At 50.5% G+C, this 15,491-nt stretch overlaps 1 protein-coding gene across 1 annotated transcript in view; it reads right to left on the bottom strand.

Annotated features, from left to right (window-relative positions):
* PLA2G4D (phospholipase A2 group IVD) overlaps positions 1-12,799 on the bottom strand; it is a 20,778-nt gene extending 7,979 nt beyond the window's left edge. The window contains exons 1-13 of the mRNA XM_017895394.1: positions 12,710-12,799; positions 12,432-12,600; positions 12,203-12,339; positions 11,095-11,226; positions 10,377-10,417; positions 9,979-10,021; positions 8,562-8,625; positions 8,057-8,193; positions 6,866-6,973; positions 6,398-6,435; positions 6,081-6,216; positions 5,602-5,738; positions 3,913-4,135 (exon numbers count right to left, since the gene is read on the bottom strand). Coding sequence (XP_017750883.1) covers positions 3,913-4,135; positions 5,602-5,738; positions 6,081-6,216; positions 6,398-6,435; positions 6,866-6,973; positions 8,057-8,193; positions 8,562-8,625; positions 9,979-10,021; positions 10,377-10,417; positions 11,095-11,226; positions 12,203-12,339; positions 12,432-12,600; positions 12,710-12,799 — 1,455 coding nt within the window. The remainder of the gene's footprint in view (positions 1-3,912; positions 4,136-5,601; positions 5,739-6,080; positions 6,217-6,397; positions 6,436-6,865; positions 6,974-8,056; positions 8,194-8,561; positions 8,626-9,978; positions 10,022-10,376; positions 10,418-11,094; positions 11,227-12,202; positions 12,340-12,431; positions 12,601-12,709) is intronic.
* Positions 12,800-15,491: the final 2,692 nt, after the last annotated feature.

Below are 15,491 nucleotides of genomic sequence, written 5' to 3'. Positions count from 1 at the left end.
AGGGAGGGAGGGAGGGAGGGAGGGAGGAAGGAAGGGAGGGAGAGAAAGAAACAGCAAAGGGGTAAGTACAACCAAGAGAATACTGAAGAAGAATTCAAGCAGACTGGTAACTTGGCCTATCAGATACCAAGATTTATCACAAAACTTTAGTCAGTGTGCTATTGACATAGGGATAGAGAATCTGTCCTGTTGGAACAGAATAGGGCACTCAGGAAGAGTCCCGGGAATATAAATATATGAAAAATATATGAAACCTGATATATGACAGAACTAGCAATGCAGATCAGTGGAGAAAAAAATTCAGTAGATGAGACTGGGAAAATTTGTTATTAACGTGAGAAAAAGCAAAGTTGGATCCCTAGCCACATGATACCTGGAGATAAATTCTGGGTGGATTAAAGTCCTATTAATAAGAAATAAATCTTTTAACAATTTTATAAGAATGTATAGAAAGATATTTTATAACTTTGGTGGAGGGAAAAGGAAGTATCCCCAAAATACAAACCATAAAGGAGAATGATAAATTAGATTATACTGAAATTATGCATTAAAACCATTAGAACTGATGAGGGTTCACGTCAAAAATATATAAAGAATTCCTGCAAAAAAAATATGAAAAAGACAAATTAAACAGGAAAATGGAAAGGGGTTTGAATGGGTAATTCATGGAAGAGGAAGCCCAAATGATAAATATACTTAAAAACATAAACTGTCTAACTAAAATTCAAAGAAATGCTCAATGATAAATGTTCCTTTCACACCCCATAGTTAAACAAAAATTTAAAAGTCTGCCCAAGACATAGAGAAAAAGCAACTATTATACACTGGTAGTGGGAGTGTGAATTAACACAACTCCTTTGGAGAATGGTTTGGCAATAGGTAGGAAAGTTGAAGGTGCACAAACCCAGTGGCCCAACAATTTAACTACTGGGTATGTATCTTGGAGGCTTAGAGAATCTCTAATGCAGGTGTACAAGGAGACTTGTACAAAATTGTTCATGCAAATAGTATCATATTTTTCTTAAGGATATATATGTTAAAATTTGTGAACTGGAAAACCTGGAAGAAATAGATAAATTCCTGGAGACATTCAACCTACCAAGATTGAACCATGAAGAAATAGAAAAGCTGAACAGACCAATAACAAGCAATGAGATTGAACCAGTAATAAAATGTCACCCATTAAACGTAAGTCAAGGACCTGATGGCTTCACTGCTGAATTCCACCAAACATTTAAAGAACTAATACCAATTCTACTCAAACTATTCGAAAAAATTGAAGAGGAGGGAATACTTCTAACGTCATTATCCAAGGCCAGGACTACATTGATACTAAAGCCAGATAAGGACACAAACAAAAAAAGAAACCTACAGGCCAAGATCCCTGATGAACATAGATGCAAAAGTTCTTGACAAAATACTATCACACCAAATTCAGCAACATATCAAAAAGATTATTAACCATTGATCAAGTGGAATCCATCCCAGGAATGCAAGGATAGTTCAACATACACAAATCAATAAATGTGATACATCACATCAACAGATATAGTTGGGATCAGTGCCCTGGTTACATAATCAAACATGCCTTCTCAAGTCTCACCTTGTTCTTACCTCTCCTAGAACCTTTGAGAGCTATCTTTTTATTACTAATCTTTGGCCCTTGCTTGATTAACCTCTTAGTAAAGTTTGTGTCTTTTAGATTACAGTAGTTCCAGGTAAAGTCAATGCTGGTACAAGGCTTCCAATCCATCTTGCCTACTGACCAGGAGAATTAAAGTGTTCTGCCTATGGGCCCCTTAGATCGGGTATCCAGAGATTTTTATTCCTCTGGTGCTTGGCCAGGGCCTATGCCCATAACATAAGCAGGAAGCAGTTACAGAAGACAGATTTTCACCCTTCTTCAGCCCTGTTAAGATTAAGGAGGAGGGGGACCGGGCGCGGTGGCTCAAGCCTGTAATCCCAGCACTTTGGGAGGCCGAGACGGGCGGATCACGAGGTAAGGAGATCAAGAAACCCCGTCTCTACTAAAAATTACAAAAAACTAGCTGGGTGAGGTGGCAGGCGCCTGTAGTCCCATCCCAGCTACTCGGGAGGCTGAGGCAGGAGAATGGCGTAAACCTGAGAGGCAGAGCTTGCAGTGAGCCGAGATCCGGCCACTGCACTCCAGCCTGGGCGACAGAGGAAGACTCCGTCTCAAAAGAAAAAAAAAAAAAAAGATTAAGGAGGAGGGTCTAATCTCTGAGACATGAAAGAGATAGGAGGCGGGGCTCAACTCTGGAACCAGATTGGAGACTGGCTGAAACAGGGAAAGGCTGAAAGCACCTCTCCATAAGACATGCTCACCAGTATCATGACAGTTTACTCATGCCCCGGCAACAACCTGAAAGTTACCACCCTTTTTCTAGAAATTTCTGAATAACCTACTCCTTAATTTGCATGTAATTAAAAATGGGTATAAATGTGACTGTGGAACTGTCCCTGAGTTGCTGCTCTGGACACACTGCTGATGGGTGCTCTGCTCTGCAGGAGCAGTCACAGAGCTGTAACACTGTGCTCCTGATAAAGCTGTTTTTCTACCACCAGCTAGCCCTTGAATTTCTTCCTGAGGGAAGCCAAGAACCTCCATGGGTGGAACCCCAGTTTTGACGCTCCCTTGCCCTGCAACATGATGATAAACCTAAATTCAGGATGGTGTTTGCCCCTGGGGGCAGGAGGGAAATAGGACTGGGGAGGGAATACAAAGGGCTTTAACTGTATCTGTAACATTTCATTTCATAGGCTGGTTGGTAAGGTCATGCATATTCATTATGTCATTATGGTTTATTCAATGTCTTAGGTGTGAAGATTTTCATAATAAGTAAAGATTGAGATTTGCATAATAAATATTTATAACTAATAAAAAAATAAAGACGGTAGTTTCTAAGCAGTGTTGTACTTAACCGGTAAGAAAAATATTTAAAGAAAAAAATTCAACGCAAATTCATTTTTGGTTAGTTTACACAATAATCATTCTTTTAAATTCCTTCTATATAAATTTATTTTATACCCATTAACCAATTTTTCTTCCTCCCCTCCCATGATAATCATACTTGATCAAACTCCTGACCCAAAGATAGAGATGAGTCCTTCTGCTACTAATATTTTCCATACGTTTTGTCTTTTCATTGTTTCAAATGCTTTTGAAACTTTGTTCAGATAGTTATGTGTGGTAAAACAATAGTGTGGAAAAATAGCTGATTTTAATAATTGTATCAGTGTAAAGTTCAGCAGTTAACTTACTAAGCTTTCCCTCAAGGAGCACTGTCATTTTTTAAAAAAATGAATGTTTAGTTTTGTCTTGATGCTGTTAGAATAAAGAAAAATAGCTGATACTTCATGTTTATGCTATGCTGAGGTATCACTGAGTATTCCGAACAGCTCTGTAACTTAAGAACCGTTGTTATCCCCATGGTACAGATCAGAAAACGGAGATACAGAGAAGTTAAATAACTTGCCTAAGGACACACAGCTAGTAAGAGGTAGTGGGGTTAGGACTCAGGCAATCTGGTTCCAGAGTTTGTGCTTTTAACACTACCCTGAAGATGAAGAAGAACAGTACATTTCATATTGCTGGATAAATAAAACTGGTTCTAGCAATCTTACCCACTCAAAACAAAAGCTTTGTTTGCTTGACTGACTTTGACACTGACTCATTCCCAGCTTTTGGGAGATCCAGAAATTTCTGTTATTATAGCAGTTAATTAAAGAATCTGCTAACTCAGAAAGGCAGCAGTCCAAAGTCAGGCAGACACTAAAACACAGGGTCTTCCACGCTGCAGAAAATGCGCATGCGCGTGTCCGCTGCTTGGGAGTTCTGCCTTTGCCCCCGCGGTGCACACACGCTTCTCCCCACGTGCTCAGGCGCCCTACCTGGCCGTGCAGCATGGACTCCAGCACTAGCGCCCACAGGTCCACAAAGGATGTGGGGTGGCCCTGCTCAGCCCGCAGCTCCAGCTCCCGGCGGTAACTCTCCAGGCGCTCCGGGGAAAAGACCTCCAGCTTGCTCTTGGCCAGGTGCTCCCGGGCGTATCGGATAGGTCCCTCCAGGTCCCTCTGCGACCACTCAGGGTCCCCGTACAGGTGGGCCATTGTCCTGGGAGAACGAGGGGACAGAACAGTAGGAGCCCGAAGCCCAGCATGGGGCGCTGCAACCCCTCCTTCCCACCCTGCAGCTTCTCCTGGCACGTGGCTTCTGCCGCCAAGGCTCGGCCGATCTGGGAAGCGGATCTCAGGGCTTTCTCTCCTTCTAGACCAGCGCTGTCCAATATTAATACAATGTTTGCCACACGCGGAATTTTAAATTTCCTAGTAACCACATTAAAAAGATATACAAGCCTGTAAAATTAATTTTAATATTTTATTTAATCGCTATATTCAAAAATTATCATTTCAACATGTAATCAATACAGTTACTGATGTAATTTCTATTTTTGTTTTCAAACTAAGTCTTCCAAATTCACTGTGTATTTTTTTTTTTTTGAGACGGAGTCTTGCTCTGTCGCCCAGGCTGGAGTGCAGTGGCGCAATCTCAGCTCACTGCAAGCTCCGCCACCTGGGTTCACGCCATTCTCCTGCCTCAGCCTCCCCAACAGCTGGGACTACAGGCACCCACCGCCATGGCTGGCTAATTTTTGTATTTTTAGTAGAGATGGGGTTTCACCGTGTTAGCCAGGATGGTCTCGATCTCCTGACCTCGTGATCTGCCCGCCTCAGACTCCCAAAGTGCTGGGATTACAGGCATGAGCCACCGCGCCCAGCCTTCACTGTGTATTTATAACACACCTCGATGTGGACTGGCTGCATTTCAAGTGGTCAATAACCACATGTGGCTACTGGCTACCATCATGGCTTACTGTACTGGACAGCCCAGTTCTGGACCCCACTCCCATCTTCATGGTCCTGTCCTGAAGCCTTTTCACACTGTGTTTGTCAACAGCTGTCACCTAAACTCCTCTGAGGAGTTTCCTCTTCTTTTACTCCTTAAAGTCACATTTCAATAAGACTCACAGGAAAATAGCATTTCGACCTCAATGTCTACACAGTCTTAAATGGACAATAAGGGAATCTACCTCGAGTGTGGTGAAGATTAAATGAAATAATAACAATGAACAATAAAAAGAGCTACCAATTAGGAACTCCTGGCTGTGCTGGGCATTAAGTTAAGTGCTTTACTTGGGTGATCCCCCAACCCCAGTCCCACGCGGTGTGTGCCATGATTGCCCCTGTTTGGAGCTGCGTCAACTGAGAATCAGAGGAGATAAGTTGCTCAGGGTCAGCCAGCCAGTAAGTGGTGCTGCCGGGACTCAGACCCAGCTGCATCTGAGCCAGCTACCTCACAGCCCTTCAGTAACATCCGGAATGCACCTCCCGCACCGCCTTGCTCACGGCAGGGCTTCTGTAAATGTCTGTTTCCTCCCTTGTGGGAAAGCTGCTTGGCTCCTATCAGATCACACTGCTCACACCTACTTGGCCTCCCCACACAGAGGGTCCCTCTGGTGTCTACTCTGCCCCGCTATGGCTCCTGATCATCTCTGCCATCCAGTCCCCCCGGATCCTCACCACGTAGAGCCAGAGATGCCACTGAAGTAGGTCACACAGTCCAGCAGGCCCAGCTTCTGCAGGGCCAATAGGTGGCCATAGAGCGAGGTCATGGCCCGGGCACCTCCTCCTGTGGCCATGATGCCCACGATGGGTACCTGGACCACACACAGACACAGGCTGGATTAACAAGGAAAGGGGCCAGCTGCCTCCTGTGTCACCCAAAGCCCTGCCCCGCTCCCTGTCTCCAGGGCCCACATGGGTGAGGCCTGATAGAGTCAGGGTCAGAGCTAGGTTCAGCCTTCTTCTGGAAGCAACGGCTCTCAGCCCAGGATGGAGCTCCCAAGGGAGTTAGATCCCCAAAGCCCACCCACGCTCCCATGTCTCCCCACATATGCCCACTCTCCACTGACTGGAGTTTCTGGAGAGGCATAGGAATCAGGTACTCCCTTATGGCCAGTCCAGGATATCTGCACGCACATCTCCCTGTGCCCCCAGACCTCGTCCTCCTGCAGGTCTCTGTCCAGCTGCAGGGCCTGCTTCAGGGCCTTGGCCACCACCTGCTTCCTCCTGCTCAGGAAGGCCTGCTCCTCTGCACACAGATTGAAGCCCAGGTGCATGGCCAGCTCCTTGGAGCTGTGTCAATGGAGGATACAGGGGTCAGGGGATACCTGCATAGCTCAGCCACCAGCTGGCCAAGCCCATAGCGAGCTGCCAGAGAAGCCCCTCCTCCGATCTCAAGGACCACCCTTGTCCACAGCCCTCCCCTCCTGCATGCCCGCCTCTCACTGTCCCCACAGATGTGAATGTCCCTTACCAGCCCTCTGCCTTGAGCTGCAGCCTCACTCCTGGGACCTGAAATCAAAGCCAGAGACCCTGCTCAGACCCTCCTAGACCCCTAAGCAGCACATGGGTATCCCCTGGGGCCTTGGGCTCCTTCATCTTCTTTTTTTTTGAGATGGAGTTTCACTCTTGTTGCTCAGGCTGGAGTGCAGTGGTGCGATCTTGACTCACTGCAACCTCCGCCTGCTGGGTTCAGGCGATTCTCCTGCCTCAGCCTCCAGAGTAGCCGGGATTACAGGTATGTGCCACCATGCCCAGCTAATTTTTGCATTTTTAGTAGAGACAGAATTTCCCCATGCTGGCCAGGCTGTTCTCGAACTCCTGACCTCAGGTGATCTGCCTGCCTCAGCCTCCCAAAGTACTGGGATTACAGGCTTAAGCCACAGAGCCCAGCCTTATCTTCATTCTTACTGTCATTTCCCATCCAGTTGAGGCCACTTACATCTTGAGCAGGAACATCCATGGTCACCTCCTTCCCGATCAAGGGCCTCAGGGGCACAGTGAGGTTCTGAGCTGAGTTGTCCCCATTCCAGCCATTGCTTGTGGAGCTCTGGAGGGAAAGCATCATTCATTCATTCAACAAATCCCTACTGAGTATCCAGACTGTAATCCAAACAGACATAGTCTCTCCCTGATAATACAGAATATTATAATATTGATAAGTATCATAACTATAAAATTATAAGAGCTAACATTTATGTAGTTGAAAGGCATTGTTCTCACTGAATAGCATGTATACATTTATGAAGACATGGGTAATGGACCGATGTTAGTAAATGTCATGAAGGAAATAAGTGGTGTGATATGACAGTTTCTAATGCAACCAAAGGTGGAGTCCGTGGGGTTTATTTGAGGTGGGGGTCAAGGAGGACCTTCTGAAGAGGCACCATTTGAGCTAAGATGTTGAGGAGGAGGAGGAGGCAGTCTTGGAAGGAGCCAGTGGGGGACAGGAGAGCACCTGGCATGTTGGAAATGACAGAGGAGACAAGGATGGCTGGCACATCATGCATGGGGGGAGTGTGGAACAAAATGAGGCGTCAGAGGTGGGCGAGTGCCAGGCTGTGCAGGGCCTTGTCGGCACAGATGTCATGTCTTGTTTTTTTTTTTTTTTTTGAGACAGAGTCTCGCTCTGACGCCCAGGCTGGAGTGCAGTGGCCGATCCAGCTACTGCAAGTTCACCCCCAGGTTTATGCCATTCTCTGCCAGCCTCCTGAGTAGCTGGGACTACAGGTGCCCGCCCACCTTGCTCGGCTAGTTTTTTGTATTTTTAGTAGAGACAGGTTTCACCAGGTTAGCCAGGAGGTCTCGATTCTCCTGACCTCGTGATCTGCCCGCCTTGGCCTCCCAAAGTGCTGGGGATTACAGGCTGAGCCCACTGTGCCCGGCCGTCATTCTTATTCTAAGGGGTACACTGGAGGGGCTGCTGGAATTCAAGATTGATATGGTGTAGCACCACACGACCACGCTGGCCCCGTTGCCTCCCATGTCTGCCAAGGGTGAGTACCTTAACTAGGGAGGCTGACAAGGCCACAGGGGCCTTGGCCCTGGTGGGCAGGGAAAGCAGGGAGGGGCCTGCAGCAGCTGGAGCTGCCCAAGCCTGGGATTGCAAATGAGGTCTAGAGCCAAGACCTACCCTCAGGCGCCCACTCAGCTCTGTCTCTAGGGCTGCCATGTAGTGGAAGCGGAAGGCAGAGGCTGTGCCCAGGGAGGATGTCTGTGTGTCCTCATAGGACCCCTTCAACTTCAGCTCCAGCTCCAACTTGTCCTGATCTAGGGAGAGAGCGAGCAGGTTAGCATGAGAACAAGAGCCCGGAACCCCAGCTCGGACCTCGAACAGCAGCACCACCACTTGGACTCAGAGGATGCCTGGGAGCCTGGGCTATCTGAAAAGGGCCCTTCCCAGTCCACGGGGCCCACAGTCCCCCTGCCCCAGACTCCTGCCTTCTGCAACATGCTCTCCCCCAGGTCAGGGGACCCTCCTGCCCAGAGGAGACCCATGGCCCTCTGTGCCATGTTGGTGAGAAGGGAGAGGCAAGCTCTATCCTGCTGCTGGCCTCCCGCCCTGTGCAGGCTTCCCAGCAATCCTCCTCACCCCCACGTCCACGCAGAGTCCAGGCCTGCTTCTAAACTGGTCTCACCTGCAACCACAGCGGTGCTACCTGCGCTGTCCAGATGCACATCCAGGCATGACAGCTCTCGGGCCTGGGGAAGACCACATCATGGGCAGGGGCCTCTGCAGGGTAAGCTGAGGTCCCCTCAACCTCAACCCTCTTGAGCCCCACTGTCTCAAATCCACCACACACACAAGGAGTTGTGTGGACTCAGGATGGGATTGGCTGCAGAGACCCTTGACCCCATGGGTGAGCCTCTGCCGCTGCTGCAGCTGATGCTCCCCAGCAGGCAGGCGGGCCCCGGCTCCATACCTCCCCACCAGCTCTCCTGGCATTGCCAAACTCCCAAAACCTCCTAGAGCGCCCAGCCCTCAGATACAGCTCTTTCTTCTCTTGTTTCCCTGTGGCTTGGAGCTGGAGGAGATATTCTACCACAACTCCAAATAATCTAAGCGAGCCGCCCGTCCACAGGAGGGTGGACTGGGTGCCGGAGAAACACTCAGAACATCTCCTGGTTGTTGTCTGTGGCCTAACTGGGGACACTGACAAGGCCAGGCCCCCGTGGCCTTGCCAAGGGATTCTGTGTGCTATCTGTGAAGCATACCAGCAGATGGCCGCCACCCACGCTCCACACAATCACTGAATTTGCCTACCTGCTGCGTGTCTCCATCACCTCCTAAGAGGCAGTGCCATTGGCTTGACTTTATTTTCATGTGTATTTTTAAAAGTAATACCCGCCCATCAAACAGCCCCTGGGAGCTTAAATGCTGGGCCCTAGGTGCCTTCGCACATGACCCTGGACCCGCCTGCTCCCAGGTCTGTGCTGCTGGTCTGGGATACTGTGTGACTGGTCTAGGACACTGTGATAAAAGCTTCTAGAGCGTCACCCGCTTGCCACCTTGCGGCCATTTCTGTTCACTGCAGCTTCGTGAGCCCGCGATTAGGAGCACTGTCGGGGACTCTCCCCGTCCTAAGTAGGAACTGCCTGAGCCCTGGATCCGATCTCTAGGATCCAGTCTCCGAGGTCGGCAGCACACCGCCCTGGGAGCTCCCTCTGAGCCTCGGTGACCTCAACATGAACAACCAGAAGGTGGGCCTGGCCTGCCTGATTTCTTCACCACTTCCCAGGGAAGCGCTCAGTCAATCCCTAAAACTATGAGTTCACCGCAGGTGACTAAACACCTTCCGGAAGCGCCCCGAACAGCTGTGGGCCAGAACCTCCTCTCAGCAGAGCCCTGCCTCCCGTCTCTCTATACGCCCCTTAGCTCCAGGCCCCTCCAAGACCCACAGCCCCAGGTGGCCACCTGGCTGGAAGGCCAGGGGTGGTTTTACCACGAAGCCCTGCCCCTTCCTTGTCCCTGCTGGTCCACACCCCAGGCAGCTGCCCTCCCTCCCCAAGTGTCTGCTCTGGGGCCCCTCCCCTAAGCCTGGGGCAAGTGCTTACCACAAGGACTTTGTTGGTGATGAGGTTTTCTGGGCGATCCGACCTGGAAAAATCAAACCATGCAAAGGCAAACGCTTCTTGCATTGACCTCCCCCTCCCGCCCATGTGGGGTCTCCCTGGTTGATGCTGAGAGCTCTGTAGGTCCTGGATAAGGTTCAGAGGGAAGGGGAGATGCTTTGCAGGAGGAGAGGGGAGGGGAGAGAGCAGGCATTGAAAACATCGGCCTTCCTCTCTGCAGTTCCCTAAGAGAAGCCCCACCCCACACCCGACCTCTCTGGCAGAGGTAGGAGATGAGGGACAGTCAGGCAGACTGACCACAGGGAGATCTAGGTCAGGGCCATTTCCTCAGACAGAGCCTGAGTCCCGAGACACTCCCTGGGCTGTGTGACATTACTCACGTTTCTTCCATCAGGAACTCCACATCCAGCTCCTCCTCTCCCTGAAATCAGAGAGGATGAGCACGTCATCAGCACATACCTATTGCTTCAGAGTTGACACAGTTCTTTTACAGGTGTCATCTCATCCTCTCAAGCAGTCTCTAAGGGAGGCACGTTAGTACAATTATTTACAATTTACAGACGAGGAAACTGAGGCTACCTGCCCACATTGCCCGTGGCTAGTAAGTCTGCAGAGAACCAGTCTCCCTCCCTCGGAGGTCCCACAACTCGGGGCAAGACTGAAGGGGAAGACAAGGAGCACAGCCAAAGGAGGCATGATGTGCAGGACCCATTTCTTTTTCTTGAGGAGGGCCCAGACCCCCGAACTCTGCCGTCCCCACCCCCAGGCTGCAGCAGGAAGGCAGGTAAGGCCTTCGCAAAGCAGGCCTTGGCACCACCAGCAGGAGTGATGGATGCTGAGCTGTGTTTTGAGGGGTGTTAGGAAGTTCTCCCAAAGCCTTCCTGCCACCGGTGGCTAAAATTCCTCCACTGGGTGATTTAGCCTGTAACTGTAAAGTGAAGCCTTCTCCTTGCTTATTAAAATGCAAATATCTCTGGAAGGGGTTTAGATTTTCTGTGAATGAGTTCACCCCAGCAGTCTCCCAACAGGTGGGAGAAACAGCAACTTCCTCAGCTTGGAGTCAGAAGAAGTGGGGCCCACGAGGACTTCCCCACCCACCTGGGGACTCTGGGAGAAGGTTTTCCGGAGCAGCTTGCCAGGGAGGACTTCTGAGATATCATAGAGAACCTTGAAGCAGATGTCATCCTCCGTGACTGAGTCCTCATCATAGATGCTAAGTTCCAGAACATTCTAGGAACCAGGAACAGTGACTTAGCATTTTACCCGCTCATAGCGAGAGTAGCTCACCTCTGTTGAGCCCTTACTTGATGTCTAGAGCCAGAGAAGATTATTATGCCCCCACTCTTCTGCACTTCAAAATTAAAAAAAAAAAAAAACTGTAAAACTTAAATGTAAGGAAATCTTATTAAATTTCAAATTTCCTCCTTCTAATTTTTGTTTTTATCAAACATAAAATTCTGAGCTGGACATGGTGGCTCATGCCTGTTATCCCAGCACTTTGGGAGGCTGAAGTGGGTGGATCACCTGATGTCAAGAGTTTGAGACCAGCCTGGCCAACATGGTGAAACCCCATCTCTACTAAAAACACAAAAAAATTAGCTGAATATGGTGATGGGTGCCTGTAATCCCAGATACTCGGGAGGCTGAGGCAGGAGAATCACTTGAACCTGGGAGGCGTAGGTTGCAGTGAGCCGAGATCGTGCCATTCAACTCCAGCCTGGGCAATAAGAGCAAACTCCGTCTCAAAACAAAAACAAAAACAAAACAAAACACATAAAAGTCTGTCAAAGAATTCTCTCTTCCTCTCTCTCTGTCTGTGTCTCTGTCTCTCTCCTTGGCTTCTCTGGCTCCCTGAGCTGCACCCTAAGGTATGTGCTGGTGACCTTCCACAGTCTTCCACGCACTGTCTCATTTCACCCCACAGCACGACCCAGTCAGGAGGGTGCTCTTACTGTCTCTGTTTCATAGCTAGGCTTCGAGAGGAACCCAGCTTGTGGGAGTCAGTCTCACAGCCAGTTGGTGAAAGGACCATGTTCATTCTTTCATACATTCCCTTGCACACAGCACAGACGGGCCAGGCCACAGAGACCCCCTTCTCCTAAGAGTTTCTCTGACAACCCCGGAGGAAGCATGCTGGACCCCAGGAACCCTCGCATGGGGGTCCGGCCTGTTCACAGGGAAGTGGCCAGGAGTCCCCGGCCTTCACCTTGACCTGACTTTGGATAAGGAAATGGAAGGCCTCATTCCACACAGGATGACTGGTGTCGGTGAGCGTCGTGGTCTTAAACTTCATTCCAGGCACGGTTGACAGCTGTAGGATCACGTAAGGGTCGGCCTCACTCACTGCCAAGGTTAAGGAAGACTTTGTGAGGGAGGATTCCTCACACCCCTCTCCACGGGCCATGCCAGTTTCCTTTCAAGACCCTGTTGGTCACCACAGGTGACCCAGCCCAGCCCCAGGGTGCTCATCTTGGCCCTTCCCATGGGATCCGGTCCTCCCTGCTCCCGCCAGAGCGCACAGGGCGTTGACTCACACAGGTCGGCCCTGCTCAGGTTCCGTGCCTCCAGGACCCTCACGGTGAGCTGCCAGCAGCCAGAGGCCTCCTGCTGGAGAGAAAATCAAACTCCAGAGTCCTTCCCACATTCCCTTCCCTATGCCTGGAGCTGCTGTGCTGCACCGGGCTGCCGACACCCCTCACCACTCTCCTGGCACTTGGTGGTGCTGACACCGACCGCTGCCAGGCATTCTGAGACACCCTCTGGGGACCACAGAGCCTTTGTCCACCTCTATCTTTGGGGTCATGGTTCTGGGCTGCAGCAGTCAGGGAATAGCAGCCCACCCAGGGTGGGATTTGTGGAACCCTTTCCCCTTCAGGAACAGAGAAACATGGGGTAGTGGACAGAGCAAGGAACTGAGGTCTGAGGAGTGGCCACCGCATAGCTCAGTTAGATGTCAGCCCTTCCCAGAGCTCCCAGGGAGGGCAGCCCTTTGGCAAAACAAGGGCTACCTTTGGTGACCCTACTGCCAGCACTGCCCACCTCTCAGCCCTTCCGGACAGAAAGCAGGCACATGACTTAAGGGAGGCTGAGCCTCGGCAGCCCAGTCCGCAGGTGCTACCCTGGATCTCAGCAATCTGCACTGTAAAGCGTATGAATGAGGAAACTCCAGGAGCATTGGGCCATTGTAGGGAGCAGTCGGTGCTGTGGGTGAAAGGCCACTATGTATTAAGATGCTGATGAGGCCATGTCAGCCACAGACAGCCCAGGTAAGAGGGAGAAGCAGCTGAGTGGGCAGAAGCTGGAGGAGAAGATGAACAGAGAGTAGGTGGCAGGAGGGAAAGCGGATGGCCAGTGGGGCGTGGCTGAGACCTGTTGGGGACAGAGCACTGGGGGTGTCCCCCCACCCCACTGCTGAGGTCCCTGGCACTGCCAGGATCAGGAGGGCCCTGGGGTTTCTGTTCTTCCTATGCCCTGCTGCACGGCTTCTCCTGGGTGCCTAGCACAGGTTTCTTATAAGCCCCTTCGATGTGAAGTTACTCAAATGGGTTTGGCAGGGCAAATGGCATTTTTTCCTGTGGGCTGACACCAAGGAAGGTTGTTGGCCTTGCATCCTCTTGGAAAGGAGCCTTCCTAGGAGGACCACCTATGGGGCACGTGGCCACAGCAGAAAGAGCCCATGTACAGAAGGTCCGTTAGAACAGGGGCTATCAGGAAGGAGCACTGCCTGTGCCAGGGAGTGGGGTAGTGGGAGCCCCCAGCCAGGAGGGGACCCTGCTGGGCCACAGGGTGGCAGGACCCCCAAGGGGCACCAGGCGCATGAAGGCCTATGAAATGCTAAACGCAGGAGCCACGCAGTATGGCGGCCCCGCTGAAGAACCCACAGACCACCTTCATTCCAGAAAAAAACCCTGCTGGAGCTTCTGCCACTCAGCGGCTCTGCCACCAGGTTAGACTCCCCACTAAGTAAGTATGATTGTCTCAGACCCTTATATCCCCTCACCTGCTCCTCCCTGATCCTGAGGGAGCCAACAGGCAGTGCAGTGTTTGCACAGTGAACGTTCAACATCGCATAGCTGGGAGACTGTTGTGGCAAAACCAGAGCTGTTTCCTGCTTTGCGCTCTCCCATGACCAGACCCACTTCCATGCATGTGGTTGGAAGTTCTCGGTGCCTACAAGGACTGGTCTCTGCTCTGCACAGATGCTGCTTGCTAGGGGCTGGCTCAGCATCCATGGGGACCTGACTCTCCACTCACCACCAAAACCATAAAGGACCATGGGCCACAGCAAAACCATATGCCTGGTGGCCCTGCCCCTGCATCTTTCCTCTCTGCGGTTCCATGCCAACATCCCTATCATTCCAGGCAGCTTTCCAGCAGAGCATACATGACCTCCCTGAGCAAGGTAGACTTGTTTCTGTCTTCTTGGGGATTAACTCCAGTGGCACCAGCAACATGTCAACTCTATAAACCTTAAGCCTTATAGATGTTGTCAGCAGCAGAGATTTCATGAACTTCGGGGCATCTAGCTCCATTTCCTCCCCTCACTCAGACTCCACCACTGCCGGCCACAGGGAGGTGATGGCTGGGATGCCGGGGCCCTGCAGGGTGTTGAGTTTCAATGTCCCACTCCAAGACAAGACAGGGGAAGGGCAGAGGCAACCTGGCCTCGTTCCCCTGCTCCCCGGGGCCAGGCCGACACTCCACAGGTCCACAGCTTGGGGGTTGCTCTAAAGCCACTTGGGCTACTAAGAAATGGCCCCAGTTACTCACTGTCTGGCCAGTCACTAACCCGGATTTAAGCACCGTAGTTCATTTCTCCCTCCCATCACCGAGAGCTCCTCAACGTCAGAAAGCCCATTCCCCGGCAGGTCATTTTCCCTAGAGAGAAATCCCAATTCTCTTCGTCTCTAAGATCATCGCTAACATGGAGTGCCCAGAACATGGTATTATTGCGACAATAATTACAATATCTGGTCTTTACGACATTGGGGGCTTAAAGGCAGACTCTGGGTCCAGCTTGTCTGGATTTAAACCCTGGCCCTGCCACTTACTTGCTGTGTGACCTCGGACGAGTCATTAAACTTCTCTTTGCCTTTGTTTCCTTATGTGTAGTGCAAATAATAACAGTTCTGACCTCACATAGTATTCTGAGCCTTAGAATGTTAATGCCTGCAGGCTGCTTAGGAATAAAGTAAGAAGTTTTTAAGTAACTACTATTACTTCTACTGTTCATTAAGTATTTGTCATGTTTCCAGGCACTGTGAATGTTGCAGATACCAAGATGAAATCAGTTTTGTCAGACCCCGACAAATTAGGGCTGGGAACGCATGAAAGAGCGGAGCTCATGTTTACATGTCTGAGATGAGAGCTGTTTCCAAGGACTTTCTGCAAACCCCACAGAAAACAGCTTCACATCCTTCATGCATCCTTCGGCATCTTCATGCCAAAGTCCCTCTTCAGCAGGAAGACGGAAATGAGCAGACCCGCCCTGTCCC

Source organism: Rhinopithecus bieti, unplaced genomic scaffold (assembly GCF_001698545.2).
Source record: "Rhinopithecus bieti isolate Rb0 unplaced genomic scaffold, ASM169854v2 scaffold_26426, whole genome shotgun sequence".
NCBI classification, from domain to species: domain Eukaryota; kingdom Metazoa; phylum Chordata; class Mammalia; order Primates; family Cercopithecidae; genus Rhinopithecus; species Rhinopithecus bieti.
The sequence above is the reverse complement of the archived record's forward strand: the minus strand, read 5'-3'. Positions and strand labels throughout refer to the sequence as shown.